Source organism: Salvelinus namaycush, chromosome 3 (genome assembly GCF_016432855.1).
Source record: "Salvelinus namaycush isolate Seneca chromosome 3, SaNama_1.0, whole genome shotgun sequence".
In the NCBI taxonomy this organism is placed as follows: domain Eukaryota; kingdom Metazoa; phylum Chordata; class Actinopteri; order Salmoniformes; family Salmonidae; genus Salvelinus; species Salvelinus namaycush.
Genome location: NC_052309.1, coordinates 48,292,844 through 48,307,803, shown reverse-complemented (window position 1 = coordinate 48,307,803; position 14,960 = coordinate 48,292,844). Strand labels below are relative to the sequence as shown.

Genomic DNA, 14,960 nt, shown 5'->3' with positions numbered 1-14,960 from the left:
TTTTAACATTTTATTAAATATTTTTTTCTCTCTCACCAATCTACACACAATACCCCATAATGACGGTGAAAACATGTTTTTAGAAAGTTTTGCACATTTGATTGAAAATGAAATACAGACATATCGAATTTACGTGAGTATTCACACCCCCCGAGTCAATACATGTTAGAATCACCTCTGGCAGTGATTACAGCTGTGCGTCTTTCTGGGTACTTCTCTAAGACCGTTGCACACCTGGACTACAATATTTGCACATTATTCTTTTCGAAATGATTCAAGCTCTGTCAAGTTGGTTGTTGATCATTGCTAGACTGCCATTTTCTTGGCATAGATTTTCAAGCTGATTTTAAAAGTCAAAACTGTAACTAGGCCACTCAGGAACATCTTGTCTTGGTAAGCTACTCCAGTGTATATTTGTCCTTGTGTTTTAGGTAATTGTCCTGCTGAACCAGGTTTTCCTCTAGGATTTTGCCTGTGCTTAGCTCTATTCTGTTTCTTATTATCCTAAAAGTCTCCCTAGTCCTTGCCAATGACAAGCATATCCATAACACGATGCAGCCACCACCATTCTTAAATGTCAGTGGTACTCCGTGATGTGTTGGATTTGCCCCAAACATAACGCTTTATATTCAGTACTAGAGGTTGACCGATTAATCGGAATGGCCGATTTAATTAGGGCCGATTTTCAAGTTTTCATAACAATCGGTAATTTTGGACGCCAATATTTTTAAAATCATTTTTAAAATCATTTTTATTTTTTACACCTTTATTTAACTAGGCAAGTCAGTTAAGAACACATTCCTATTTTCAATGACGGCCTTGGAACGGTGGGTTAACTGCCTTGTTCAGGGGCAGAACAACAGATTTTTACCTTGTCAGCTCAGGGATTCAATCTTGCAACCTTACGGTTAACTAGTCCAACGCTCTAACCACCTGCCTCACGAGGAGCCCGCCTGTTACGCGAATGCATTAAGAAGCCAAGGTAAGTTGCTAGCTAGCATTAAACTTATCTTAGAATAAACAATCAATCAATCATAATCACTAGTTATAACTACACATGGTTGATGATATTACTAGTTTATCTAGCGTGTCCTGCGTTGCATATAATCGATGCAGTGCGCATTCGCGAAAAAGGACTGTCGTTGCTCCAACGTGTACCTAACCATAAACATCAATGCCTTTCTTAAAATCGATCGATACACAGAAGTATATATTTTTAAACCTGCATATTTAGCTAAAAGAAATCCAGGTTAGCAGGCAATATTAACCAGGTGAAATTGTATCACTTCTCTTGCGTTCATTGCACGCAGAGTCAGGGTATATGCAACAGTTTGGGCCGCCTGGCTCATTGCGAACTAATTTGCCAGAATTTTACGTCATAACATTGAAGGTTGTGCAATGTAACAGGAATATTTAGACTGATGGATGCCACCCGTTAGATAAAATACAGAACGGTTCCGTATTTCACTGAAAGAATAAATGTTTTGTTTTCAAGATGATTCCGGATTCGACCATATTAATGACCTAAGGCTCGTATTTCTGTGTGTTATTATGTTATAATTAAGTCTATGATTTGATAGAGCAGTCTGACTGAGCGATGGTGGGCACCAGCAGGCTCGTAAGCATTCATTCAAACAGCACTTTTGTGCGTTTTGCCATCAGCTCTGCTGTTTATGAAATCAAGCCTATCAACTCCCGAGATTAGGCTGGTGTAACCGATGTAAAATGGCTAGCTAGTTAGCGGGGTGCGCGCTAATAGCGTTTCAATCGTCACTCGCTCTGAAACTTGGAGTAGTTGTTCCCCTTGGGTAACGCTGCTTCGAGGGTGGCTGTTGTCGATGTGTTCCTGGTTCGAGCCCAGGTATCGGCGAGGAGAGGGATGGAAGCTATACTGTTACACTGGCAATACTAAAGTGCCTATAAGAACATCCAATAGTCAAAGGTATATGAAATACAAATGGTATAGAGAGAAATAGTCCTATAATTCCTATAATAACTACAACCTAAAACTTCTTACCTGGGAATATTGATGACTCATGTTAAAAGGAACCACCAGCTTCACCAGCTATGTTCTCATGTTCTGAGCAAGGAACTTAAACGTTAGCTTTCTTACATGGCACATATTGCACTTTTAAAACACTTTGTTTTTGCATTATTTAATCCAAATTTAACATGTTTCATTATTTATTTGAGGCTAAACTGATTTTATTGATGTATTATATTAAGTTAAAATAAGTGTTAATTCAGTATTGTTGTAATTGTCATTATTACAAATAAGCAAAAAAAAAATCGGCCGATTTAATCGGTATCGGCTTATTTTGGTCCTCCAATAATCGTTGACAAATCATAATCGGTTGACCTCTATTCAGTACATAAAGTACATTTATTTGCCACATTTTTGGCAGTTTTACTTTAGTGTCTTGTTGCAAACAGGATGCATTTAAAAAAATATTTGTATTCTGTACAGGCTTCCTTCTTTTCACTCTGTCATTTAGGTTAGTATTGTGGAGTAACTACAATGTTGTTGACACATCCTCAGTTTTCTACTATCACAGCCATTAAACTCTGTAACTGTTGTAAGTTACACCATTGGCCTCCAGGTGAAATCCCTGAGTGGCTTCCTTCCTTGATACACCATCCAACGTGTAATTAATAACATCACCATGCTCAGAGATATTCAATGTCTCCTTTTTTTTTTTTTTTTTTTTTTTACCATCTCCCTATTAGTGCCCTTCATTCCAAAGCAATGGAAAACCTCCCTGGTCTTTGTGGTTGAATCTGTGTCAGAAATTCACTGCTCGATTGAGGGACCTTACAGATAATTGTGTGTGTGGTGTACAGAGATGAGGTAGTCATTCAAAAATCATTTTATTGCACACCGAGTGAGCCCATGCAACTCATTATGTGATTTGTTAAGCTCATTTTTACTCCTGAACTTATTTTGGCTGCCATAACGGATGGGGTTTAATACTTATTGACTCCCACACCTTTCAGCCATTCATTTTGTATTCATTTGTAAACATTTCAAAGAACTTAATTCCACTTTGACATTGTGGTACTCTGTCTAGGCCAGTGACGCAACATCTGAATGTAAGCCATTTTTAAATGCGTACTCTAACATAACAAAATGTGGAAAAAGTCAAGGGGTGTGAATGCTTTGTAGACACTGTAAGCCCAGCCGCCCACCCTCAAACACTTATTTTCGGGCTGGCAGCAGAGAGACTACAGCCTCACCAAAGTGAGCTCAGCACTCTGCTCTCTCTCAAACTCTGCTCTCTCTCACAAGGTGTCTTCCAGGCTTATGGGTAGAGAGAAAACAACCGTAGCCCTTAACTTTTTTTGTTATATCTACAATTTAGAATAAAGAGTAAACCCAGAGTTTTTTTTTTCATAGCTTGGATTATGACTTGGAGTTAGAGCCTTTGCTCAAGTTTGACATCCTAAGTTGTTGTCATAACTTTGCTGTTCTCTTCAGCCGTCGTCGAGTCTAAAATATCAATCTCTGCGAATTAGTTAAGATTACATAATGGCAAAAAAAAATTGTGTTTTCCAGCCAAGCTTTTGGCTGTGTTGTCTGGCACAGGGGCTGGTGGATAGATGACAGCTGTACTGTAGTGTGGCGATGGTACAGCAGCACTCTACCTTTTTTCCATGATGCCCCATTACTACCCTGGGCTTTCTATAAACTTCTTGTTTTTTTTCCCACAGGCTTTTAAGGATTTCACTAAAGACCCACTTTTATTTTTACACCGTAAGGGATCAACCGCGTTGAAAGTATCGACTTTGGGGGGCCAAGGAACCTGACTGCCCCCTTCTAAAAGCGCCATACTGTACATATAGGCAGTGGTGGGAAAAGTACCCAATTGTCATACTTCAGTATAGTGAAGATGCATTATTTGAAACTGACTCAAGTGAAAGTCACCCAGTAAAATACTACTTGAGTAAAAGTATTTGCTTTTAAATATACTTAACTATCAAAAGTAAATGTAATTGCAAAACTATACCTAAGTGTCAAAAGTAGAAGTATAAATCATTTAAAATTACTTCTATTAGGCAATCCAAACGGCAAAATAGTCTTTTTTTTTTTCATTTACGGATATTCAAGGCCACACTCCAACACTCGGACATAATTTACAAATGGAGCATTTGTGTTTAGTGAGTCTGCCAGATCACTCGGTATGGATGACCCGGGATGTTCTCTTTTAAGTGTGTGAATTGGACCATTTTCATGTCCTGCTAAGCATTCAAAATGTAACGAGTACTTTTGGGTCTCAGGGAAAATGTAAAAAGTAGATTTATTTTCTTCAGGAATGTAGTAATCCAAAAGTTGTCAATTATGTACAGATACTTTAAAAGTAGTATTTTTACTTAATTTAGTATTTTATACCACTGCATAAAGGCTAGGCTAAGTACCATTTGATTAGTTTGACGCTCCGTACCATGGCAAAATGTAAGCGCTGTAGTCCTACCTGAAAGCCAAGCATGATTCTGACTCTTTTATAAAAAATATTTAACTAGGCAAGTCAGTTAAGAACAAATTCTTATTTTACAATGACGGCCAAACCCGGACGATGCTGGGCCAATTGTGCGCCGCCCTATGGGACTCCCAATCACGGACCGGTTGTGATACAGCCTGGAATCAAAACAGGGTCTGTAGTGACTCCTCTAGCACTGAGATGCAGTACCTTAGACTGCTGCGCCACTCGGGACTCCTTGATGAAGCGCTAACAGGAGAGAGGATTTAACCCGAGCACTTTGCTGCTTTATGACCAACGGTCTTAAGCGGGAATAAAATCAAATCTGACCTTACAGGCGTGCATGTCAAACCGTTAATGGAAACATCTTTTTTTTTCTCACAGAAGTTAAGCCATCTTAATGTCAAGTAAGGAGATTTGTAGTGCTACTGCATCGTCCCTGGTTTTAGAGTTTTGATCTGAAATGCTTAAATGCCTGAATGGGTGTGTGATCTCTTCAGTCGGCCCTACAATACAGTGAAGCGGTCACGTGTTGCCTCCCCGAGTCCACAGACCTCTAATTCACTGCCTTAGCCTACGCTCGTTTCTGCCTGGGCGTACTCCAAGCCTCAAATAATGTGTGTATTATGAAATGAGGTATAAAGAGTCTGCTGTGTTCCCGTCGTGTTTAAGATACCGGGGTGAATTGCAGTGAATGTGTGAAGTCTTCAGATGTGTTATTCTTATACTGTTGATAGAAGTTTTAGAAGTCTATGGAAATGTCCAGGAGGATGTTTATTCTGCAACCTGAATGGCTGTGCTGTGGTGTTATGTACAATGCCCTCCTCTGTAAGGTCTACATACTGTACATTTTATGTAAGCTTGGAAGACCATTTGAACTCTAGTCTACAGACCAGGGTGGTGCTTCTGTAGCGAGAAAGAGCTTGCTTGTAATTATTGCACAGGGTCACCTGAGGAGCAGGCAGCCTATGTGCCAGAAGGTGGCAGCAACACTGTACCTGCATGTCACTCTGTTCTACACATATAAACAAAAGGACATTGCTTACATTTGCTGTTCAATTGCAAGATTGCTGCTGTCCTTTTGCAGCTTCTTGTGTTTTATGTTTAGGCCCACTTTGATTGATTAAAAATAATTAAATAGGCAATCCTAATCTTTTACCACATCATTTTTGTCAAGCATAGGCCTAAGTGAAATGAAGAACATTATTTTGTTATCGTTGTACATTTGATTTAGTGTAAACTGACATGTTGGAAAATGGTATATTTTGACAGTTCAGATGATCGTATGTGCAGTTTATGTGATACGCTATTTGTCTGTAGTTAGCTGGTGATGTGTTTTAATGGATGGTTCAACACTCTGATGATGTCACGTGTCACAGATGGGGTCAGGCCACTTTGTGAACCTCTAGGGAGACGATAGGTCAAAGGTCATCCTAGAGTGCTTCTTACGCCAACACAGTTAAAATCAAAGAAGCAGGGTGCGGGTGAGTTACATTTAAATAGCCTACAGAATTGTAATGTGTCTATTGCATGAATTTATTTAGATTAGGCTAATTGAAACATAATAACCCCCTCACCCTGCAAAGCAGCCTTGTCAGTACAGGAGAGCTGGACTTTGACTGTAGTGTGATTGAGTTACAGCACTCCATGGGGGAGACAGACAATTTTATTGAAAAGGTTCACGCTGGTGATCCTGACATCCTGTCTGGGGCTATTGATGATCAGTTTCAGTCTGATCAATGACTGAAGGGGAGCAGAGTTTTTTTATTTTATATATATATATATATATGTTTGGCCATGATGAGGTGGGGTGGACTCTGGAAAGGAGGCCAGTTGTAGACCTAAGCCTATAGACATGTGTTTTAAATGTAGGCGACCATTGGCCTTGCCTTGCCCCCCCCCCCCCCCCCCCAGTGAGAAGAAGCGCAAAGTGGCGCCTGCATATTGAGTGGACCCCTGCCCCAGGTCATGTGGGACACATTGACTGTAGGGGACAGGGGTCTGTCTGGCATGACCTGAACACACTACTGGCCTCAGTCACCTCTGGGTCCTGGCCCGGCCGGCCCCATACTGCACTCACTGGCTGTGTTCCAAATGGTACCCCGTTCCCTATATAGTGCACTACTTTTGACCAGATCCATATGGGCCCTGTTAAAAAGTAGTTTCCTACTTAGGGAATAGGGTCCAAATTGGAACTCAACCGCTGCGCTCACCCGGCCGACTCCTCTGGCCTCAGAAAGAATAGTGCTTGCCACAGCAGAAGCTGCTCTCGCTAACCCAGTTAGCTCTGAGGGAAAGTCAATACGGTTTTAGTAGCTCGAAGACGTCGGTGTACAGTAAGTATGCTGCTGCCAGTGTTTTCAAGAATTGTAGTTTTCTTCCGAGCTATAAGTGGGGGCAGGCCTAGGGCTATTTCATACAGAATGAATTGAATTGTACCGTGGTGTGCGTTTTCAGGTCGTCATTTGGCATCTTCTCCCTATCCAATTCAGTGGTGCTTGTGTTTTAAAGCCGATGGATGAAGAGGTCTACTTTTCAACATGAGGTAATATAGTCTATAAAAATACAGGCTTGCCTGTAAATCTCTGGTCATAAGGGTTATAGGAGGAAGACCGGGAACCCCTCCTAGCAGTTTCCTTGAACAAGACCCTCATAAGGAACACAGATCTTACTAGATAATATAGGGCCAGGGGTTTTTCACTGGTCAGGTCACATGGTCAGGAAATAAGCCTAGCCCAACTTCTAAAGAATAGCCAAGTACAGCCCTGTCTGGAAGAAGTATTTTTCTATCCAGACTATGACTGAGTTGATGACAGACTTGTGTCCAGATTACTCCATGTACAGACTATCAGGAGGAGGGTTGGGGCTCAGTCACACTGTAGGTCAGGGGTCGGTAACAGGCCAAAACCGGCCCACAACTTTATTTTTTACCCACCAGTTTTTAGTTAAAAGAAAAATACTTACAGTACCAGTAAAGTTTAGACAGCTACTCATTCAAGGGTTTTTCTTTATTTTTACTATTTTCTACATTGTAGAATAATATTGAAGACATCAAAACTATGAAATAACACCTATGAAATCATGTCGTAACCAAAGAAGTGTTAAATAAATCAAAATATATTTGAGATTCTTCAAAGTAGCCACTCTTTTCCTTGATGACAGAGTTGCACACTCTTGGCATTCTCTCAACGAGCTTCATGAGGAATGCTTTTCCAACAGTCTTGAAGGAGTTCCCACATATGCTGAGCACTTTTCTTCACTCTGCGGTCCAACTCATCCCATAACCATCTCAATTGGGTTGAGGTCGGGTGATTGTGGAGGCCAGGACATCTGATGCAGCACTCCATCACTCTCTTTCTTTGTCAAATAGCCCTTACACAGCCTGGAGGTGTGTTTTGGGTCATTGTTTTGGGTCATAGTCCCACTAAGCGCAAACCAGATGGGATGATGTATCGCTGCAGAATGCTGTGGTAGCCATGCTGGTTAGGTGTGCCTTGAATTCTAAATAAATCACTGACCGTGTCACCAGCAAAGCACCATCACACCTCCTCCTCCATGCTTCATGGTGGGAACCACACATGCAGAGATCATCCATTCGCCTTCTCTGCCTCTCACAAAGACACAGCGGTTGAAACCAAATATCTCAAATTTGGACTCATCAGACCAAAGGACAGATTTCCACCGGTCTAATGTGTTTCTTGGCCCAAGCAAGTCTCTTCTTATTGGTGTCCTTTAGTAGTGGTTTCTTTGCAGCAATTCGACCATGAATGCATAATTCACGCAGTCTCCTCTGAACAGTTGATATTGAGATGTGTCTGTTACTTGAACTCTGAAGCATTTATTTGGGCTGCAATCTGAGGTGCAGTTAACTCTAATGAACTTATCCTCTGCTGCAGAGGTAACTCTGGGTCCTCCTGTGGTGCATGAGAGCCAGTTTCATCATAGCGCTTGATGGTTTTTGCGACTGCACTTGAAGAAACATTCAAAGTTCTTGACATTTTCCGAATTGACTGACCTTCATGTCTTAAAGTAATGATGGACTGTCATTTGTCTTTGCTTATTTGGGCTGTTCTTGCCATATGATGTACTTGGTATTTTACAAAATAGGGCTATCTTCTGTTTACCACCCCTACCTTGTTACAACACAACTGATTAGCTCAAATGCATTAAGAAGGAAAGAAATTCCACAAATGAACTTTTAACAAGCACACCTGTTAATTGAAATGCATTCCAGGTTACTTCCTAATGAAGCTGGTTGAGAGAATGTCAAGAGTGTGCAAAGCTGTCATCAAGGCAAAGGGTGGCTACTTTGAAGAATCTCAAATATAAAATATATTTTGATTTGTTTAACACTTTTTTGGTTACTACATGATCCCATATGTGTTATTTCGTAGTTTTGATTCTACAATGTATTATTATTCTACAATGTAGAAAATAGTAAAAACAAAGAAAAACCCTTGAATGAGTAGGTGTGTCCAAACTTTTAACTGGTACTGTATAGAAAATACAATCTCTTTTTGGGCATAGTTGTGGTCAATTTGTTGTGTACAAATTATTATAATTATGTTCCGCCCCCCCGGCCATCTGCTCCGACTATAATTGGCCCGCGGCTGAATCTAGTTGCCTACCCCTGCAATAGGTGGACTCCCTCCACCTGTTCCTCCTGATTTTCCTTTGTGTGAAGTAGAAGGAAAGAGAATAGAGTGACCGACAGTCAGAGGGTTTCTATCAGCAAATCCTGGCTGGCCTCTGGTTTTCAGGCCAGATGAGCTCTCCCAGGAAGTGTTAGCGGAAGGAGAGGCTAAATGCTGAGGAGCCCAGCCTGCCATGGCTCTGATGTTGTTGTTATTCATGGTTAAACCCCACGCACACGGACAGGAGGTCTATGCTGTACACACCCACACACACAGTCACTCACTTCTACCCCTCCCTGTATTTATTACAGTCTCCTGTGTCACATTCCAGCGTTGCCTGGTGTTTTCTGCAGGATCTGTCTATTCAACACTGAGAAATTATTTTGTGTCCACGGAGGAGCTGGGCAATATGGACAAAAATCCCTATTGCGATAAATTGGCCGAATTTCTGTGATAATGATGAATAAAACGATATGTTTATAATATTCTTTAGTTTTTTATTATCCTTTAAACTACTACTACAACTGTAATGGTTGTAGCCATCCAGTGTCCCATTTAACAATCACCTATATTAGCAAAAGGCCTGCGATAAGTGATCGGTATGGCCTGTGTCCGATATTTTTCGGTTTATCGTCCCAGCTGTATTACACTGCGCGCGCACACACACACACACACATCTGAGTACGGTACACCATGACTTGCTCAGCAAATACGCTAGGATGTCCACAAAGACAAAAACCCAGAGGTTTAATACTATTAATGAATTTGTCCCTCAGCCGTCTCAGCTAACTAGCACTTGCTGTTTTGCTGCCACACACAGGTGTGTGTGTGTGTGTGTGTGTGTGTGTGTGTGTGTGTGTGTGTGTGTGTGTGTGTGTGTGTGTGTGTGTGTGTGTGTGTGTGTGTGTGTGTGCGCGCGCGCTTGGCTGAAGTCACTGAGGGAGTGTGCCACACCTGTTAATGTTAGTTGCCCGTAGGCTCAATAGCTCCTCTTGTCCTACCACACCATATGGCCGCATGGAAGTTTCCACATGCGTTCTTCAGGCTTTCTGCTCTTAATGTTTGAACAGCTGTGTTTGATAGGACTCTGTTTTTAAGGGCTTTGTGTGTCAGTGAGTGTTTGTCGCTCCGGATTAAATTTGTCAATTTGATGGGAAACATGTTTTTACGCAATGGGCCTAAATTCCTCAAGGAAAATGGACATTCGCTCGTGCCCTTGGTCTGGTTTGCATAGTGCTGAGTTGACACAAAAATCATGTACAAAGGTTAATTTATTCCCTAGTTAAGCAGCCAGAGGTTAATCTTTTACGAGCGTTGTGCTGCTCTGATATGGGATGGCTGTATGTGTGTTCTGTGTGTCTTGTGAAAAACGGCTGATTGACAGTCATTTGGTAATCCGTACAAATCCTCCAGCGTTTTGAGACTCTTTGGTCAATCCTGACTGAGAGCCTGCGTGCCCAAACATGTTGCGCCGTCATTCAATACATATCTGAGAGTATTAAGCCTATAGTGTACATGTGACTTACGCTTTTAGGTCTCCAGTTCCTGCTTTAGAGTAAGAGACCTTTTTGGCAAACCAACCACAGCCTGACCCTGAGCTGCATTTCTCAAGTCTTTCAATTGTCAATCAACCTGTGTTGCCTTGCCTCTGGGTGAGGTGAGATGTCTGTTTTGAACCTTTTTAAAATGTATTTTTTTTATCTCGCCTCCTCCAGGACCTGCACACCGTTTACTGTCACCTCTACCACATGGATGTCCTGTCCCACCTCAGGGAGCACCAGCTCAGGTCAGATTTACCTCTCCGTCCAACCATTACACCAAAACACCCACCCTGCTAAAGCTGCCTACACCACATCTTAGAGTAGGAGCGCTGATCTAGGATCAGTTTGGCCTTTTTTAAAACATCATGAATGAGATTGGGCTTTTCTACATGGTCGGGAGGGGGGACCTGATTCTAGATCAGCACTCCTTCTCTGATGAGAGGCATTATGAATACAGGCCCAGGTGTGGAAGCTGCAACTAGTGTTCTGTGACTCATCCACATGACCTTTCCAGTCCAATCTCCTGTTCATACATAGGACAGAGTTGACTTGCGCACACTGGGGATGGCGTGCAGGCCAGGCCACGCAGCCATACACCACTGAGACATTAACCACAACCATTCCACGTAATCAACACTCGGATATGAGAGCTGTCAGTCTGGTTGTGGTCATGTATATGTCTGAACTAGTGATGGGAGAAAAAATGCAGTTACATATCGGGATATTCTTTTTGACGATGTATTGTTTTGACAATATCGCAATATTATTTTCCCGCAAATCGGCTGTACCTATTTTCCCGCTGTATCGGCTGTGCCAAAACAGCGTTTTTTTCGTTCATAGCTTGTTCTCCATCTTCTTTTTAAATAGGGAGCCAATTTGTTTTCAGCATATTTATTTCTCTGACTGATTCAAACTAGTTTTATCATGGCTCTCTCTTGTCCCTCTTTAGCAGATATGGTGAGTAATGTGTTTGGAACATCGAATTGCAATAAAATCACAGTATTAAATCGCAATACATATCGTATCGGCACCAAAGTATTGTGATAATATTGTATTGTGAGGTCCCAGGCATTTCTCAGCCCTAATCTGCATAAAATAGACCAGTGGCTGTTGCTTAAATTCAACTGAATTTATAAACAGACCTGACTTTATGAATATTTATTTTCATCGGTAGGGATGAAAAAGTCGGTGTCGTATGAAATGGTACTACAGTATTCTAAAATGTTGGCGTCATAAGTTTCATGACAGTTTGGCACCGTAATATTACCGTGGTGCTGGTATACCAGGCAACACTACTCACGATAAGATATGTATTGCGATTTCTTACGATTCTATATGTATTGTGATTTGATACTGTGATCTTTTTTTTATTGTGATTCGATCTTTCAAACATATTGCTCACCGTATGTCTGCTGCAGAGGGACGAGAGTTTTGATCAGTCATGGAAATAAATGTGCTGAAGACGATTTGGCTCCTTATTTAAAAAGACGGAGAACAATCTATACAGAGTTTTGGTGCAAGTACATCCAACTAGTGCCAAAATAATATTGTGATATTGTCAAAACGATACATATCGTGATATTATTATTATTTTATTTTTATTTTTAATTTCTCCCCAATTTTTCGTGGTATCCAATCGCTAGTAATTACTATCTTGTCTCATCGCTACAACTCCCATACGGGCTCGGGAGAGACGAAGGTCGAAAGCCATGCGTCCTCCGAAGCACAACCCAACCAAGCTTCTTAACACAGCGCGCCTCCAACCCGGAAGCCAGCCGCACCAATGTGTCGGAGGAAACACCGTGCACCTGGCCCCCTCGGTTAGCGCGCACTGCGCCCGGCCCGCCACAGGAGTCGCTGGAGCGCGATGAGACAAGGATATCCCTACCGGCCAAACCCTCCCTAACCCGGACGACGCTAGGGCAATTGTGCATCGCCCCACGGATCTCCCGGTCGCGGCCGGCTGCGACAGAGCCTGGGCGCGAACCCAGAGACTCTGGTGCTTGATATTATTTTTAACAATATATTGTAACTATGTAATTTGTTTCCCCCATCACTAATCTGAACTGATGATGCATAAACGTGTAATATATAAAGCTGATAATGTAGGAAACGTATGTATGGACTGATAATGTATGAACTAGTAGTGTCTGAGCTAAGTGTTTTTTCACGTCGCTAATGTCCAATCAGTGGAGATAAAGAAAATATATATATATGTGTGTGTGTACACACATACACACATATATATATTTTTTTCTTTCTCTCCACTGATTGGACATTATTTCAGTGTAAATTGAAACGACTAAAACCAGATATAAAGTATGAAGATATGATAACGGGCCTACATCTTTTTCAGCAATATAATCTTGGAGAATCAACAATCACCAAAATAAAAGCTAGACAGTCAAGGAGAATTGAAAATTCCAAAATCAATGAATTTAGCAGTATTGATTTTGTTATTATGTTTGAGCAAAATAACAAAGCATTATCTGTGGCAAAATGTGTAGAATTGTAGGAAATTAGCGTTTAAACTGAAAAAATGTCTCACAGCTCCATGGAGAAATTCAGAATTGCAGGAAATTGGTTTAAAATTGCAGGAAGTTATCTACACCTCCAGAAAAAACCTGTTGTGTGTGTGTAAACGTATAATCTATGACACTGATAATATATGAATAATGATAATGTATACGCGTATAATTTATAAAACTGGTAATGTATGAACTGATAGTCATAATAAAGATGATGTTTTGTTGTTGTGCAGGTCGATGTGTACCTCAGCCAGGTATGAGAGACACGAAGCTAACCACGTCCTGTTCTAGTAAGTACACACACACACACACACGTACACACACACACACACACGTACAGGAAAACCTAAACATCTGCTTTGCTTCTCTTGAAGAACATTGCTTTCCTTTTCTGTTTTTGTCTGCAGCATCAAATACATTTATTGGTTGCGTACACAGTTTTGATGATGGTAGTGTCCACCCACTCTGCCCAGGTGATGAAATTTCACTTATGTTATAAAATAGATTTTTTTACCAAGGCAAATAAGATTCTTCATGTTCTGAATCATTCAGAGGGGTCTTACTTTAACGTTTCATTTAACATTATATCCAAAAAGTCTGGACATGGGCACAGCTGTGGGTGCAGGTTTCTCGTAACAACTTTTTGGGGTTTTATATTTTGTGGTTGTTGTCTTCAAAGTTGTTTCCGCAGGTCGCAAAAAGTGAAATTCGCATGACACATGCTGAATTAAATGTAAAAGGCTTTGAAAATAAAAAACTTGGTATACTTTCAGTGGTCCGTTGACATTTCAGAGTTACACTTGTTTTTGTGAAAGTCTATGAAAAATAACAGGAATTTCATATTAATATGAAAAGCGTATACTAAAGTATGAAAATACTACGTCTCAATTTATATCCATATTTCCTCTATTGTTTTATGTCCTGCGGATTGCTTTTTTAAAATAAAAATGTATCGCTGCAACTCCCGCGCGGACTCGGGAGAGGCGAAGGTCGAGAGCCGTGCGTCCTCCAAAACACAGCCCAGCCAAGCCGCACTGATTCTTGACACAATGCCCACTTCCGCACCAACGTGTCGGAAGAAAACACTGTACACCTGGCGACCGTGTTAGCATGCACTGTGCCCGGCCCGCCGCAGGAGTCGCTTTTGCGCAATGGGACAAGGACATCCCTGCCGGCCAAACCCTCCCCTAACCCAGACGACGCTGGGCCATTTGTGCGCCGGTCTCCCGGTCGCGGCTGGCTGCAACAGAGCCTGGACTCGAACACAGAATCTCTAGTGGCACAGCTAGCACTGCGATGTAGTGCGTTAGACCACTGCGCCACTCGGGGAAATATCTAATTTACTTAACTACTCAGACCCTTTGCTATGAGATTCGAAATTGAGCACAGGTGCATCCTGTTTCCGTTGATCATCCTTGAGATGTTTCTACAATTTGATTGGAGTCCAACTGTGGTAAATTGAATTGATTGGACATAAATTGGAAAGGCACATACCTGTCTGTATAAGGTCCCACAGTTGACAGTGCATGTCAGAACAAAAACCAAGCCATGAGGTCGAAGGAATTGTCCGTAGAGCTCCGAGACAGGATTGTGTTGAGGCACAAGGAAGGCTACCAAAACATTTCTGCAGCATTGAAGGTCCCAAGAACAGTGGCATCCATTATTCCTAAATGGAAGAAGTTTGGAACCACCAAGACTCTTCCTAGAGCTGGCTGCCTGGCCAAACTGAGCAATTGGAGGAGAAGGGCCTTGGACAGGGGGGTGATCTAGAACCAGATGGTC

The 14,960-nt window shown here is 41.6% G+C and overlaps 1 protein-coding gene across 1 annotated transcript in view; it reads left to right on the top strand.

The window, feature by feature from the left end:
• LOC120032004 (rap guanine nucleotide exchange factor 6-like) overlaps positions 1-14,960 on the top strand; it is a 142,475-nt gene that overhangs the window by 15,161 nt on the left and 112,354 nt on the right. Inside the window, exons 2-3 of the mRNA XM_038977913.1 lie at positions 10,825-10,895; positions 13,412-13,468. Coding sequence (XP_038833841.1) covers positions 10,825-10,895; positions 13,412-13,468 — 128 coding nt within the window. The remainder of the gene's footprint in view (positions 1-10,824; positions 10,896-13,411; positions 13,469-14,960) is intronic.